This window comes from Mus pahari, chromosome 1 (assembly GCF_900095145.1).
Source record: "Mus pahari chromosome 1, PAHARI_EIJ_v1.1, whole genome shotgun sequence".
Taxonomy (NCBI): Eukaryota; Metazoa; Chordata; class Mammalia; order Rodentia; family Muridae; genus Mus; species Mus pahari.
Window position 1 is genome coordinate 38,811,322 of NC_034590.1, and position 16,672 is coordinate 38,827,993.

General features: G+C 47.5%; 1 protein-coding gene across 1 annotated transcript in view; it reads left to right on the top strand.

The window, feature by feature from the left end:
- Nucleotides 1-16,672, top strand: part of Adamts17 (ADAM metallopeptidase with thrombospondin type 1 motif 17) — a 308,973-nt gene that overhangs the window by 37,596 nt on the left and 254,705 nt on the right. The window contains exon 4 of the mRNA XM_029535526.1: nt 14,795-14,964. Within this exon, the coding sequence (XP_029391386.1) occupies nt 14,795-14,964 (170 nt within the window). The remainder of the gene's footprint in view (nt 1-14,794; nt 14,965-16,672) is intronic.

Below are 16,672 nucleotides of genomic sequence, written 5' to 3' on the forward strand. Positions count from 1 at the left end.
ACACACACACACACACACACACACACACACACACACACGAGCAAAGAACTCAAATGACTCTACAAAGGATATAATACAGACAGCCAATCAATATATAAGATGCTGAGCACTAAGGGCCACCAGGGAAATTTAAATCAAAATCACCCGGAGACACCACTTTGCAACCACTCATAGAACAACTAGGTTATAATTAAAAAAAGAAGGCCACTAATGAGTGTTGACAGAGTTCAGAGAATTAAAGTCTTCATGTGCTGCTGCTAGGAATATGAAATAGTATAACCATCATAGAGAAAGTGTGGAAGTTTATTGAAAGTTTTGAAATTGTGATATGACCCAGCCACCCCATTTCAAACTTAGGTCCAGGAGACTTAAAAACGTGTGTTATAAAGATTTACACATAAATTCTGAGTGGTATTGTTCACAGGACGAAAAAGAGGAAACAACTCAAATGCCTATCTACATGTAAATGATAGCTAGAATAAGTGTATTTGTGGGTGGGACCTTACTTGGCCATTAAAAAAGAAAGGAAACCATGGGTGGATATGTGCTCCATCAATCACAGGCAAGCTTTGCAAAGAAGCCAGCCAGAACACATGACGTACTTATGTAAAATGCTAGGAATCAGAAAAAGTGTTCAGACTGAATGGATATTGGTGATTTGTAGGGGAGAGTGGAGGAAGGCAGGGGACAGCAAGGAGTGTGTGGGCTTTGTTAGGGGACACTTAAGCTGTTCAGGATATGGTGGCGCCACAGTCCCGTGAGCCACCGAATCCTATCCCTGTGTGAATTGCATGCTTGGCATGCGAGTCTCACCTCAATGAAGCCATTATGGAATTAAGGGCTGGTGGAAGTGATGACATCTGCCTAGAATCCCAGCTCTTGGGAGGGACACCAGACTACGTGGTGAGCAGAAAAGACCACAAAGTCTTAACAAAGTGGATGTGGCATGAAATGCCAACTATTGTCCTTTCATTATAAACTGTACCCGGGGTTACAGAATATTTACAAGCAAAAGTGAAGGGGGATTTGGGAGAAGACAGGGTTCTGGGTTCTCCTTTGTACACAAGGGGAAGCTCAAGGTCTACCCTTCCTTGACCTGAGTTGTCAGAAGCAAATAGAGGGGTGCAGGCGGATTCAAATACTAAAGAGAAGCTCTGAGTACAACAGTGTCCACTCGGTTATTAGAGATGGTAAAATGAACTCTAGCTACCATGAGAAAACACAAGGAGAAATAACGTGTGGCAGAAAGTCAAAGATGATAAATTTTACAATAAATATAAAGGCATTAGAATCCTAACTTGGAAGATGAGACCCAGAAGAGACTGAAAAAGGTGTGAGAACATGGGTGAACATTCCCAGGCGTGATTAAGAGGGGCTGAAGGCAGAGAGTGTAACATGGTACTATAAAACTTCATATGGTGTACCTCCTCCTCCTATTTTAACTAGTGAACACCTTGTAAGGCTCTGGGCCTAGGTCCAGCCATGGGCCCTTTGCTCCTTGGTCTCCCTGTATGGTGAGAACTCCCAGGAGGGTCAGTGTGCTGTAGCAACTTGCTCGCAAAGACCCTGGTGAGGGCCTCTTGAGAAAGTAGCATTCGAGTTGTGTTTTTGAGTTAGTGAAACGATCGGCTGCTAAAGTAGGAACTTTCCGGATGTAGCTACAGCACATGCAGGGCCTCTGGGGAAAGGCTGAAGAAGTGCCTGACCGCAAGGAGGCTGGTGTGATGGGCTTCGGTCAACAGTTGGGTTTTGCAGGGTACTCAACTGTCAGGGATTTCTGCCCTCCGCTGACTTGTGTTGTTCGTTAACTCTGGCCTCCTTCAAGGCTGCTTGCCTAGGGAGTTAAGATGTGTCAGGAAAGGGCTGTTCTGGCTCTGAAGGCCCTATTGGTAACTTCTTGGTAATCCATTTTGGGCATCAAAAGGTTGGGGGTAGGAGCCTCCGTGGGTTAGGTTTCTCGTAGGACCAGAAAGGGCCACAGCTTGTGGCTGTCTAAGAAGGATGCTTCACTCCCAGGGTCCTTGTATTTGGGAAACAAGTTTCTTTAGGAACGAATCATATGCTGATGAGTTGGTCTGGGCCCCCCCCAAAAGACTTCTTCCTCCCTGTGCTGCTAGTTGGCCAACTATTTGAGTGTTTTCCTGCATCTTAGGGGACACCTGGAGACCCCACAGGCTTTCAGTGAATTCTGCTGTGGAAAGATTGTGGGTGTTTGACACATCTGCGAGAAGCCGGGGACATCCAAGAGGCCCACAGACTTCGGCTGTGTTGTTTTCTCCTCTGCTTTGGCAAGGGTGCCATTCTGTTTGTTTACTCATGTACTTCATTCTCTTACAAACTCTTAAGACAACAATTAACACCAACTGTGTGGCCCCCATCTGTGTACAGGGTAGAAAGGGGAGAGACAGTCCTCCAGGCCTTAGCAGCCTAGAGAGAGACTAAGGGACCTCACAGGGAGTGGCCCAGCTTTGGGAGCCCAGGGAGGAAGAGCCTTCAGTTTTTGTTGGATTTGGGGTGGAAACAATGAAGCTGGGGAATTTCGGGTTACTAGCTGGCCCCTCCAAAGGTGGAGGAATTCTTCAGCTGTCTGAAGATTTTTGCGGCGTCCTTGTTGAAGATGAAAGGCCTTCTGTTAAAAGCAACAATGCTCAGGGTCTCCATGGGGGGATTCCAGGTGCAGAGAAGGGCGGATGGCTCTACAGGTTTTTGTTTGTCTTGTCTTGCTCTGGTTGAAACATGAACACATTAATTAATTTCTTCCCCCAAGCTGTGTCAGTGGAATGTTCTATCCCGCCCCCCCACCCCACCCCTACCCCCACCTGTCTTCCATCAACTTAGAAGATAAAGCTGTCAGGCACCAGTAGCCCAGGCTAATCTTTCAGCTAAGGACTTCGCTGAAGGGGGTGGCAAAAGGCCCAGGATAGTTCTAAACACGGCTGGGTTTTTGTTTTGGATTTGAGACTGCCAAACTCATGGCTCTAAGGTGATTGATTGTCATATGGGGACTCTCCACACTGTCCTGGTTAGGTGTCTACATATACTGTGGTGACCTACCCTGTCCATGCTTCTTAAGGATAGAAAGAAGTGACTGTCACCTGCCAACCCTGCCTCCTACCCCCAATGGTGCCTATTCACTTGTTGAAACTACAGCCCCCAGCACCTCAGGATGTACGGTCTTTGCAGTAGTGAGGATCTTTCTGGAAATAAGTAAGAGAGGCTCTGACAGTAAGCCTTGGTTCAGTATGGATGCCACCCTCACAGGGAAGGGGCAGTTTAGAGGGCCGGGAAAAGGGCTCCGCGGAATGTGCTTGCTGCACAGGAAGGAAGACTTGAGTTCCGATCCCCAGAACCCATAAAAAGCCAACACAGGGGCACGTGCCTAAGAACTGGGACTCCCAGAGACTCGGGAGCAGAAGCAGAAGCCCTGGCAGCTCATGGGCCGACATATGCAGCAGCCAGCAAGGACCCCGTCTCAGAGGAAGGCAAAGATGGCTGCTTGAAAGCATCCCCTGGCCACATTCATGCTATAGCATAGGCATGTCCAAGCTCTCATAGAAACACACGCGAGCGTACACACACACACACACACACACACACACACACACACAGCATAGGCATGCCCAAGCTCTCATAGAAACACACACGAGCGTACACACACACACACACACACACACACACACACAGCATAGGCATGCCAAAGCTCTCATGGAAACACACACACACACACACACACACACACACACACACACACACACGGTGGAGCAGATTGAGATCATCGATTTAGACACATACAGCATGTGAAAGGAAGACACAGGAATCGAGGACAGCCTTCTGTGACCCCAGGAGAGAGACCCAGGTGGGCCCAGCCCCAGAGACACCTTTATCCCATAGATCCGCCTTCCACAAAGTGCATTTCTGTGGCTTTAGCACTGCTCTCTCTTCCCCCCCACCCCCCAACCTAGGGTATTTTATGAGAGACCTAGAAAGATGATACTAGTTTATTTACAAGTACATTTAATATTTATTCAAGGTTCAGATCAAGAGCAAAGATTGATGGAAAAATTCACCAGAAAGTTCAGCATTCTCCCTTAGTTTGGGGTCGTCTGTGCTGGTCAGGCTGCTGGGCCTTTACTCTGTTAGACACTGAGCCTTTTTCTGATTCTGACTTGCATTACCTTACCTGCCTTAAGTTCTTCTGTTAACTAATTAATTAACTAATCTACAAATGTCGTCTTCACATGCAGTATGTATGTGTTAATTATAATTAAACTTTGCTGTTGCTAGGTCTTTTTGGAGGTGGTGTCTTCAATGCCCCATCGTCAGGAAACTTTGTCACATTTCCTGGATTCATGTTCCCAGCAGATAGATGTCTTTAGCCATAGGTGCTCATAGCAATGAGGTGTCTCTTGGCTTCCCCTACTGGGGGTGGGGGTGGGGGCAAGTAGCACCCAGCTGTGCAGGCTCTGGGCTTGGTAGAAGCTTACTGAGCTACTGTGGCTTTCCTTGCCAGATAGGAAGGTGGTGAGACTCCTGGGTCTCCTTCCTTAGATGTGTATGAGGCTGCCATCTGCAAATGCCGCTGGAGGGAGCAGCAGCAGAGATGGAGTAAGGGAGTGTGTCCTTCAAGAACTGCTTTCCTCAGCTATCCATCCTGAGGAACTCCTCTCTCTGCCCTACCCAGACACGGCTGAGTTGCTTCTCTCACCTTTGACCTCACTAGCTTGGAGATGCCCAGTGGCTCCGCCCTCAAGATGCCCGGTGACTCCTCCCTCTTATTCACTGTAGCTCCGCCTCCGTGGCCATCTTCAGCCCGCAGGTGCCGAGCAGTGCCCTCCCTCCTGTTTTCCCTGATGTGCCACCCATTCTGCCATGTCTCCCCACCCTGGCCTCACCATCTCTCACAGTCCAGTCTTTGGTTCCTCCACCCCCATCTAGTCATGTGGTTTTGCTGTCCCTGATGGGTTGGTGTTGGGGCTGACACTTCCTAAAAGCCCATTGTGTTTCCTCATGAACTCCAAGTCTACGTACCCATCAACCAGCTTCAAACCCTCTTAACTGTACCTTAATCCCGCCCAACCCTGCCGCCACCACCACTACCACCACCACCACCACCACTACCACCGTGCTTTTCTTCATTGCTGGTATCTCTGGTTCAGTAACTGGTTCCGTTACTTCACGAGGTAATCCTGGATCCACAAGCCAGAATCCAACTTTGTGGTCCTCCCGTGTTCACCCTGTTAGTTCAAATGCTGTGAGTTTACCTCCTGAACCTTCTTGTGTCCTTCCTCCTGCAGATTTCTTTTTGTCTAGCTATCATCCCTTTTCAACTAGGAACCTGTTGCCTGTAGCAGCCAGGACAACACAGTTAACGTGCAAGCCCCAGATAGATAGCGTCTGGCTCCCGGAATAAAAAAAAAGCCCTTGACAGTTATCTTTTTCACCTTCACCTGTTTGTTCTTGTCCTGTGCTCAGGCACCCTCTGGTTCTTAGCTTACTGTTTTTAGAATATGCTGTGCCCCAGCCAGCTATTGGATGGAACACAGGGTCCCCAATCGAGGAGCTAGAGAAAGTACCCAAGGAGCTGAAGGGGGCTGCAACCCTGTAGGTGCAAAAACAATATGAACTAACCAGTACCCCCTGAGTTTGTGTCTCTAGCTGCATATGTAGCAGAAGATGGCCTAATTGGCCATCACTGGGAAGAGAGGCCCCTTGGTCTTGCAAACTTTATATGACCCAGCACAAGGGAATGCCTGGGCCAAGTAGTGGGAGTGGGTGGGTAGGGGAGCAGGGGCGGGGGGTGGTATAGGGAACTTTTAGGATAGCATTTGAAATGTAAATAAAGAAAATAATAATAAAAAAAAAGAAAAAAAAAAAAAAAAAAAAAAAAAAAAAAAAAGAATATGCTGTGCCCTTTTCTTGAAACCTGTAATGGATTGGATGAGAAATGTCTCTCATCATCTCTGGAATCTGAATATTTGGTTCCCAGTTTGTGGGGACCAAGTAAGTTCAGGGAGACTTAGGAAGTGTGGCCTTTCTGGAGGAAGTGTGTCACTAGCGGGAGGGCTTTGAGAGTAACAGTGCTCCTCCGCACTTCCACTTTCCTTCCTGTTCCATGACTGTGGTTCAGGATGTACACTCTTAGCTCGTTACTCCAGCTTCCATGCCTGCTGCCCGCGTCTCTGCTTCTCCGCTCCTATAGGATGTAGCCCTCTGGAACAGGAGTGGCCTTGGTCATGGTGTTTGCTGCAGCAGGAGCCTGAGTACACACAGGTTCCTGATGCAGTTCTCAGCCATTTTCTCTACCCATCAAAGAATGAAAAGGTAGGGGAAAGTCTCACCAGAAAATTTTTTTGGGGGGGGGGGTTCCCACAAAGTCACCATATAATACTAGAAAAAAAAAATAGAGGACCGCTCTCCTGGTTTTTAATCTCATTAATGAAAAAAGAGCTGGCTCAAATGGAAGCCTGAGAAGAATCTGTTAAGAATTTAAAAGAAAATTTCTGGGACACTCAAGCTGTAAATCTTGCAATTGCCCTGGGGGAAAATGGAGAGGAGAAGGAAGGAAAGTCGTTCCATTTGATTTAAGCGAGCACGAAGGTCAGCTCATGGCAGGGAGGGAAGCTTTAGAAAAATGGGGTGGCCTTTAAAGGCCTGCTTAGGCTTAGGTTTCGGCCAGCATCTGAAAGAGAGAAGAGAATGAAAAGGAACAGCCACACCCTTCTGTATCAGGACTCAGAGAGATGGACAGACCCTGCTGAAATCCCCGGTGGTTCTGAAGACCTCCCTGGAGAGAGGAGACCTTGGAAGGAACAGTATATGAAGGTGAATCCTCCTTTCTAGTCCCCTGACCAGATCCTGGACTGACTTACCTCACCCCGTTAACTCTCATGGGAGGAGACATTACTAGGTCTCTCTCCACCTAGTCGGAGACTACATTATTTACCAGAACATTCCCATACTTGCATCCAGACTCTCTCTATGATCCCCATGGTTTAACAGTTTCTGCCCCTTGGTTTTGATCTCACGGTGTGAGCTTGGGAAGCCTCCTGGCTGAGAGTTGGCCATCCTGTGATCTGTGCATTTGAGTAGCTGCAAGGATTCATAGTAACTGAAAGCTTGGTCCATAGGGTGTGGTCTTGGAAGGGGAGTGGAACCTTTGGGAGCCGTGGCCTAGCAGGAGGTCTTTATGTCACTTGGGTATATGTAGGGAGCTACAAAGACATCATGCATCCAGAAACCATGCCCTGCAAGTAAAATCAGAAGACATCCAATTAACAGATACTTATCAAGGGCCTGTGTCCTTATGCCACCATCTGCCACCCTCACTAGAACAGAACTCATACAAGCTCCAATGCTTTTGAAATTTCTGGACCTGTGAACTAAATAAACCTTTTCTCTTTATAATGTTAATTATCTCGGGCATTTCACTGCAGTAATGCAAAACTAATAATCTGCCCTTAGTTTAAAGTGTGGTCACTTATCTTCTTCCCTTAGATTATTTGTATGATGTCTGCTGCTTCCCAGTGGTCCCCACCGCTGTGGCAATGTTTACCATGCTCGGGACCTTGATATAAATATTATTAACTGAATGTCTTCTGATTTTACTTATAGGTAGTGGTTTCTGCATGCTTGGTGTCTTTGTGGCTCTGAGCATGGCTGGAAAGATCCCATAAAGCCAGGGCAGCTCTCCTACCCTGGCCCTGCACCCTTGGCCAAGTGTAGACCTGGTCACAACCAACGGCTTAGTGTAGACATGAGCTTCAGGGGCATCAGCTCCTCGCTTGGAATCCTAACCACACAAAGGAAACAAAACAAAACAAAACAAAGCAAAGCAAAGAACAACCCTGCAACTATTTTTCCACCTTTCTTTTTAAGGAATTTACATGAAAAAAAAAAAAAGATGGCTTTTATAAAAATGACTTGGCCTTGGAGGAAGCTATTTAAAGAATTTTTACTTGGAGAGCAAAAAAGAAAAAAAAGTTTTCCTCCTTTTTGTAAGAAACAAAAAATAGGAGGGCATTATTTTTCAAGGATGGTGGGCTTTATACAGGGAGGGGCTTCACCTGGCTGGGAACTCGGGGTCACATGGGTCATCCTTTCAGTCAAAAAGGTAGTTTTTTATAGACAGATTCTTTGCTTTTAAATTTTATTTATTTTATTTTCTAAGGCACATTTCTGTCTTTTTTTTTTCTCCTCTTGAGCTGATAGTTCTTTTGGAGAGCATCGACTATGTAAGCTATGTGTGTTTGGGCTTTCATACCACACCGAAGCATGCGCTGCTGGTCCCATCTGACCCAGGCCCCAACTTGACTTTGATGTGGAAGCATGGTCCTGGCTCCTGGGATGTGGGAATATTGGGGTACCAAGAAGTCTGTCCTGTGCTAGCCCATCTCCACCACTGGCAACTCCCTGACTGGGTTCTGTCAGATGGTGACTCAGACTAGAGATGGACACTCAGGTCTCTGACAGTGTTTTGCCCCAGAATCAGATGGGGGCACAGTGGGAGGGGACTAGAGAGCAAAAGGCAAATCCCCTGTGGTGCCTTGGAGGCACCAGGAGGAGGCTCTGGATATGGTTTATTTTGGCTTATGTTTTCAGAGGGTTTCTGTCCAGTATAGAGGGCAAGGTCTGGTGGAGGGTCTTGGCCATGACATTGGGCACAGCAAGTCTTCTTAACTCTTGTATGCAGAGGTTACTGAAATGAAGAAGGCAACCAGGGTCTTCTCCCTCTCTGTCCCCCTGTCTCATTCTGGTTTGTCCTAATTATACAGTCCTCATCTCAGAGCTGCAAGGTGACAATAAGGGATAGATAGCCTTCCTCTTGGCCCAGGCAGACCCTTTATAACTCACCACACTGGTGTGTAGAAGATGGGTTAGCACAGGCCAGACTTCCTGGAATCCCCCCACCTTGTTTACGGCTAAGCTGGAGAAAGCCAGTGGTTTATGTGGTTGAGACAAGGTCTGGTTGTGATGCTCCGGCCTCTGGCTGTCCCCTGTCCCATGAGTCATAGCAAGAACACATTCTTGTTTCTCACCTTGGAATGCTGGTGTGGGAAGGGCTGACAACAAAGGGGATCATAGTTAGCTGTCAACATTTCCCATTTGTGTCCCTGGTCTCTGACGCCTTGGCCTGAAGTACCTCCTCCTGTCCACTCAAGGTTGCCCAGTGCCCTTGGGCATCTGCCTGTATTTCCTCTACTCTGTTTTTCTCGGCCATCAGATTTGCTTCTGTGATGGGAGAAGACATGCTCTTCCTGTGCCTGGGCACAAAGAGCACATTGAGACCATCCCTGGAAGTAGCGTTAGGACACCTTAGGACACTAGAGCCTTGCACAGTGGGAGATGGAGGAATTTAGGGAGGAACTTAATGTCCAACATTTTATTTTTTTCCACAGAGAATGCTTAAATACTTTTATTATTATTCCTTTTTTTTTTTTTAGCTAGATTAACCCTCTGCCATTGAGCCACGCCCATAGCCTGATACTTTAATTTTTAATGGGAAAGAATATTTTTCCCATTGGATTGGATTTTTTCCCCAAGAACAAAATTAGTAACTACATAACCATTTATGTAGTTTTCGTATGTGCGCTTATATGTATGTGTGGCGACTATGTACTGTATGGTGCATGTGCATATACAGGTGCAGGTACACGTGCCTGTATGTATACACAGAGGCCAGAGGGGGTCATGAGGGGTCCTGCTCTTTTACTGTTCACCTAGTCCTTTGGAACAGGATCACTCAGAAGTTCCAATGAGTTCCTCTCTCTGTTCCAACTCCATAGGCCTGGTCCCAGGTCTGTATGTAACCATGGCCAGCTTTTTGCATGGCTTTGGGGGTTTGAACTCAGGGCCTCACACCTACATGCAAGTGCTCTCATCAGTTGCATCCCATTCCCCAGTCCCCAGATGTGTTTGCTCATCACTTTTGACCGTTCTCAAACTCGCAGAACAAATCATAATTTGAGTATTGAAAACGTTAAACATTTAGACTGCTCTTTATACCTTCATAGCTTTCCCCCACCCCCCACCCCCGCCTTCTCCTTGCCTTGTCCTAAAAGACCCAGAGTGTCTTCTGTAAATGTGTCACATTGTCTGCTTTAATGGTTAATTGGAGTGAAGGGAGAATAAATGCAAAATAAAAAGTATGGAGGGAGTTCTTTAAGATCCCCCGGTGAACTAACTCAGCAGTATGCAGACAGAGGAGGCTGCGGGCTTGGCTTCTGAAATGACTCCTGGTACCTTACAATGTGTCCCCGTTGTCAATATGAGGGCCTCTGTCTCTCCCATGGTGGCTTGGGAACAGAGCTTGGAGGCCACACCCCCATCCAGTCACCAGCCTGCCACCTGCACTCCATCTCTCTAGTGATGGGGAACCCAGCACCATGTGACCCCCGAGTATTGTTTCTTTTATCTAGAAGACGCTGGGAAACACATTGGTGACTGTGATCTGTCTAGCAGGGTATATTTACACACTTTAGGAACTTTAAGATTCAAGTGTATTGAGGCTCTCTCCTCAATACAGTCACAGCCATGGAGTACTAAGTAGGGGGACGTGGGGAGATGTGGAGAAGGCAGGTTCCCTCCCAAGATCTTCCACCTGCCCCCCACCCCCAGAGGGATGCCTGCATTGGAAGACAATTCCAGTCCACAATATCCTGTCTCTGGTCCCTAAAGCTAGGGTTTGAAGACTGCCTAGAGCAGTGATCCTCGGCCTGTGGGCTGAGACCCCACTTGTGGTCACATGACTCTTTCAGGGGGTTGCATACCAAATGACCCTTTCAGGGGGTTGCATATCAGGCATTTACATTATGATTCATAACTGTAGCAAAATCACAGTTATGAAATACCAATGAAAATAGTTGTATGGTTGGGGTTACCACAGCACGAGGAACTGTATTAAAGGGTCGCAGCCTTAGAAGTAGAGGAACAGAGAAGGGAGCAGGGTTGAGTATGTGCCAAGAGTGTGCACTTTGGTAGGAGGAACTGGTTTTGAAGTTCTTTCTTTGTTTTTGAGACAAATCTTACTGTGTATCCCAGGCTGGTTTTGAACTTATGATCTTCCTGCTTTAGCCGCCTGTATGCTGGGGTCATGAACCACCAGGTCCATGGCCTAGTTCCAGTATTCTGTCATATAGTAAGGCAACTACAATCTGTAGCAATTCATGGTTTATTAAAAACAAATCAAAACAAAACAAAACAAAAAAAAAAACTAGAGGGGCTGGTGAGATGGCTCAGCGGTTAAGAGCACTGACTGCTTTTCCGGAGGTCATGAGTTCAAATCCCAGCAATCACATGGTGACTCACAACTACCTTTAATGAGAAACAAATTAAAAAAATAAAATAAAAAAAAAATATGGGCTGGAGCTAGAAGAACCCAGAGTGACGGGAGGGGTGTGGAGCAAGTGGTGCACAGAGCAGACGGGGGTGGGGTGAAGGGGTGGAGCAAGCAGGGCCAGAGCAAGAGGGAGAAAGGGAAGGGGAAAAAAGTAACCAGAGAAGAAGGCTACAAAGGTTTCCTGCAGATGGAAATGATAAATGCTCGAGGAGGTGGAAATGCTAATTGTCCTGATTTAATCACTGTACATTTTATGCAAGCAGCGCTGATTATACCATAAATATGTAGACATATTGTGCATTGATCAGAAAAAATTGCCAAAAATAAATTGAAAGAAGAAATGAAAATGAAATATAAAACAAATGCTCAAGCAGAAACCAATCAGGGTTTTTGACATTCATTTTTATGGTGAGGCCTGGCAGGCACTGAAGTGTGGGGCTGGGATTAAGCAAAAATAATCATTTATTCTCTTTTAAAAAGATTTTTTAAAAATTTATTTTATGTATGTGAGTGCTCTGTAGCTGTCTTCAGACACACCAGAAGAGGGCATCAAATCCTATTACATATGGCTGTGAGCCACCATGTGGTTGCTGGGAATTGAACTCAGGACCTCTGGAAGAGAACCACTGAGTCAGTCTCTCCAGCCCCTTCATTTATTCCTTTTAATTCATTTCCCCAAGTGGGTTTGTTCAGTGACTATTTCCCACAGGAAATAGTCCCACCGGAGGCTTCCACAATAGGAGGAGCAAACGAGACTCTGGAGTGAAAACTTTTTCCAACCTCGGGTCCTCATCAATGAGCTTCACCTGTTTCTCGGTACCCTCCAGGGTCCATGACCACTTAAATCTTGGAGAACTGATACTCGGTGCAAGATTATGCTGTGAAATGTTCAGCAGGCACCTGCTCTCCAGCTAAGCCCTTGACTCTTCAGCTCTCCAGTCTCACGTGTTCAGGAGGCTGCTGCTCCTGCTCCTGCTCCTCCTCTTCCTCCTTCCTCTTCCTCCTCTTCCTCCTCTTCCTCCTCTTCCTTTTACTCTTTTTCTTTTCCTCCTCTTCCTCCTCCTCCTCCTCTTTCTCTTCATCCCCTTCCTTCTCCCCTTTCCCCTCCTTCTCCTCCTCTTCCTTCTCCTCTTCCCCTTCTTCCTCCCCTCCTTCTCCTTCTCCTCCTCTTCCACCACCTCCTTCTCCCCTTCTCTTCCTCTTCTTCTTCCTCTTCCTTCTCCTTTTCTGAGACAGGGTTTCTCAGTGTAGCCCTGGCTGTCCTGGAACTCACTCTGTAGACCAGGCTGGCCTCGAACTCAGATATCCGCCTGCCTCTGCCTCCCAAGTGCATACGCCTGGGATCAAAGGCATGCATCACCACTGCCTGCCTGCGTTCAGACTCTTACATGGTATTTGAACAGACCCACTGAAAGTGCAGCACTGTCTGTGCCATGGCAAAGGGTAAAACCAAGTGCAAACAGCCAGTGGGACTGTCTGCAGGTGAGAACACTAGTGGCTGATATCTGGAGATGAATTCTAAGCAAACATTAGGAAAAGTTGAGGCCACCCATGAGCTGTGGCTGTTCATCTGGGGGAAGGTTGGCATGCAGGTTCCACGGAAGCTCCTCCTTGAGAACTGGTGTTTAAAGCAACTCTGTTGCTTTAAAACAAAACAGAGTGACTCTTTACAAATTCTACATCAGCAAGTTGGTCATATCCAAGCCACCTGGCCTTGGCAAGAGTTGGGAGAACAGAAAGTGGACATCATTCTTGTTCTGTCTGTCTAGTTTGGTAGATGTGGGTAAGAATCCACAGGACCTCATTCATTCTGTTTGCATGCAAAGGCAATGGCATCTGAGACCTCCCCCTTTGTCCTGATCTGGTTCCCCTGCAGGGTCGGAAGGAAGCCAGAAACAGAACAGTCTCAGGTGGTGGTGGTGGTGGTGGTAGAGGTGGTGGTGGTGGTGGTGGTGGTGGGAGACATCCTTGACTTAATTTTACATTTTTTTTGACGAGTCTGGTGATATATTTTGCTTCCCGGTGCCTTCTGTTTTATCATTTAGAGTTTAAAAGTGGCTTCTGTATATTTTACAGAGTCTGATTTCTTCAAGTAAGTGAATAAGTAAATCACTACTTGTTCATGGTATAGATTTGGAAATTGCTGAGGCAGAAAGGAAAATGAATATCATATCTCACCCACCATTAACATTTTACATTTTTATTGCTCATTTACTTGTTTCCCTGAAAGTGCTTGTTCATATGGTGTTCCTGCAAAATTGGGACCTAACTGTGAGTACAGATTTATGGTTGTGTCACTCTAGATTATGGAGTCTCCCTAGGCAGACTTTTCAGGTTTGAGTTCTTGTTATCATTGGCCAGCTTTCTCTACACCTGGGGATTTTGATGAGAATCTTTCCTGGTTCTGAAGATTGTAGGACACGTGGAGTAGTGTTACTGTTTCCCAAACCCCACCTATAGATCCAGCGTCTTCATGCTAGCGACTTTTGCATCTAGAATGATCCGTCACCGTTCTAAAGACTCAGCACACGGGTGGTGTGTTACTCCATGAACGATGTAGCAAAGCCCTTTCCATGTGAGCCACTGCTAAGGTGGAAATACCAAATTGCTTTTCATATTTGGATTCCAAGGGTGTGTTCCATTCATTTCCACCTGTCCTGTGGGTCAGAGACAGTTCTCCATACAGAAACCTTGCCGGCCCTCACTCAGCAGCCTTCGACTTTCAGAGGTGGGTTCTGTAACTGAAAATAATAGCTATTTGTACAAGTAAGATCTTATAGAGGAACAGTTTACCTAACAAGTCCGCAGAGGAGTCCCACATGGTCACACTTACCCTTCATCATTTGGAGGAAAGAGCAAGCTAACAGCCTGCATGTGCGTTGAGATCTTTTTCTTACTATGCTTTTCTTCGTTTGTGTCTATTTCTATTGTTTCTATGCCCGTTGAGGTCTCTGGCCCCGTCTTCTTGACTCTCAGTGCGGTTGCTTATCTCCCAAGGGAATGAACCCTGGTCTCAACCAAGCCTGCTTCCTTGGTTCCAGGTATCATTAGGGAAGTTGGGAGCCTTTCATGTAGGTCTGTATCATCAACCTGAAAAGCCCCCCAGTATCCCTCATTACTGGATGTAGGCTTTTTCCCTGCCTGCTATACGTGGCTCACTGTGTTTCTATTATGAATGGGTTTCTATTTTCTGATGCGGAGCATCAGCTACCTCCTTGGCTGTGAGGATGAACAAGGGAGAGCTTCCCTTTGATGACTGTCCCGCAAGTTCATTCTCCAGCTCCCATATGGTACCACCAGTGGCTGGGAACTCCAGCTACCCTACGTAACCATGGAGATCTGCAGCTTTGGGTTCATCCATAGGCACGTGAGACTGACCATATTCTTGGGACCTTTCATGGTATGGTTTCGTGAATCAGTAAGCCGAGAACTGCCCAAATGTCTCTGTCGTTTTTCTAGAAAAGAATCCCAGGAAGGGCCAGCTGTCTCGGGACTGGAGGGAGCGGAGGAATGCCATCAGGCTCACCAACGAGCACACGGTGGAGACCCTGGTGGTGGCCGATGCCGACATGGTGCAGTACCACGGGCCGGAGGCTGCGCAGAGATTCCTCCTCACTGTCATGAACATGGTGAGTCCACGAGAGGCTCCTGCCGTGGGTGGGCTCAGACGTCTCCAAGAGGGAGGGAGGTGTGGCACCCTTATCTCCTGAGGCAAGGAGGCCACTGGCTTGAGATCACAGCCTGTGGTCCTGAGAGCAGGCTCAATGAACAGGAGAAGGACCGGCTCTGGATTCTACCTGCTGCTGTGATGTTCTCATGCACGGATTTACTCAATGATGGGAATGCTCATGACCACACTTTCCAAGATCCCTGGTACCTGCAAGACCTTTCCCAAATGACAGTCATATTGAAGGGAGAGTTAGCCTCTGCTCTCATAATAATGGGTCTGCTTGGAGAAATCAGAATCAAACCTTAGTTGGAAAACAGTTTACCACGTGCAGCAAGAACGTGTAGTAATTGTGAGAGTTATCTATTGAGGATGCCAAGAAAGGGGCTGTGAAGCCAATTCTGCACCCACCCTGTTGAGTGAGGATAGAGGGAAACCGTTGTACAATGGGTGGGTGAAGGAGAGGGAACTTCATCTAATCTTAGACACCAAAGTGCCTTTCTTCAAAGGCATCCACACTCCACCCAGCCACCTGCTCTCCCAGGGAATACTTTTGAAGGCCTTCAGAAGTCTTTAACATTGTGCTCTGTGCTAGGGCTACAAATGCATCACACAGTCTGGTCCTTCCCTTGGGAGGCTGTCTTAGCAGGCAGAGCATCCATCCTTCCATAGAGACATCTGCAGGGGCCCCTGAAGTGCGGGTGGAGGGCGGCTAGGGGTCATCCTTCAGCATGAGGCTTCACGAAAGAGCTAACCTTGATTAGAGAAGGAGGAAGTGCTGACGGGGCGAGGATAATGGAAAGGTCACGTTGTGGGTCCCACAGGTGCAAGGCTTAGAGGTACACTAACTCCCATCAGGGGGGAGGCGATACCTACAGCTGCAGCAGGGACTGCAGGAGCCTTGGAGGAGCATAGGGATGTGGACAGTGGAGGCTAGAGGAGGTGAGCAAGAGGTCCCGAAGGGTAGGGGCTCTACCCAGGAGACTGGGGCCACCCAAGTGTAGGAGATGTTGCCTCGTGTTCATCTCAGTGTTTGGAGAAAGAGCCAGAGCAGCTGCATGCTGGGTGGATTGATGTGCTGCCTGTGGGAAGAGGGTCTGAACCTATGTGCAGGAGGACTGGGTGGAGGAACACAGAAGCCAGATAGGAGAAGACTGGCAGGAACCAGTGAGTGTGAGGAGGAGAGAAATCCCAGCTTACCTGGCCTTATGTGTGTGTCTGGATGGGGTGGAGCCACTGACTGAGAAAAGCAGGAACAGCGAGAGCATTTGGACCCCAGGAGGAGTTTCTCAGGGGCCAAGCCCAGCTTAAGGTGAGAGGTTAGGCTAGAAGGATTGGATAGAAGGAGCAACTTGAGGCTTCTCAACCTCCAGCTGGTACCCAAAGCCCTAAGAGTGGGCAGCAGTGCCCGGATGCAGCATCTCCTGGGAGTCGAACAGTTTTGGGGATAGAAGGAAGAACCTAGGAGAAGACTGACCTAAGGAAAGGGGTGATGGGATGAGGAAGCTGGTTAATGCCAGATGGTGGACTAAAGGTTTAGGATACAGTGGAGCAGACTGAGACAAAGACTGTTCTTTGGGGCCACACGATGTATTGAAACTCCAGAGAGAGTAGACTACTGTGAGGCATTTAGAGCTGAGGATGGCAGATGGTCTTCCTCCCTCCCCAGA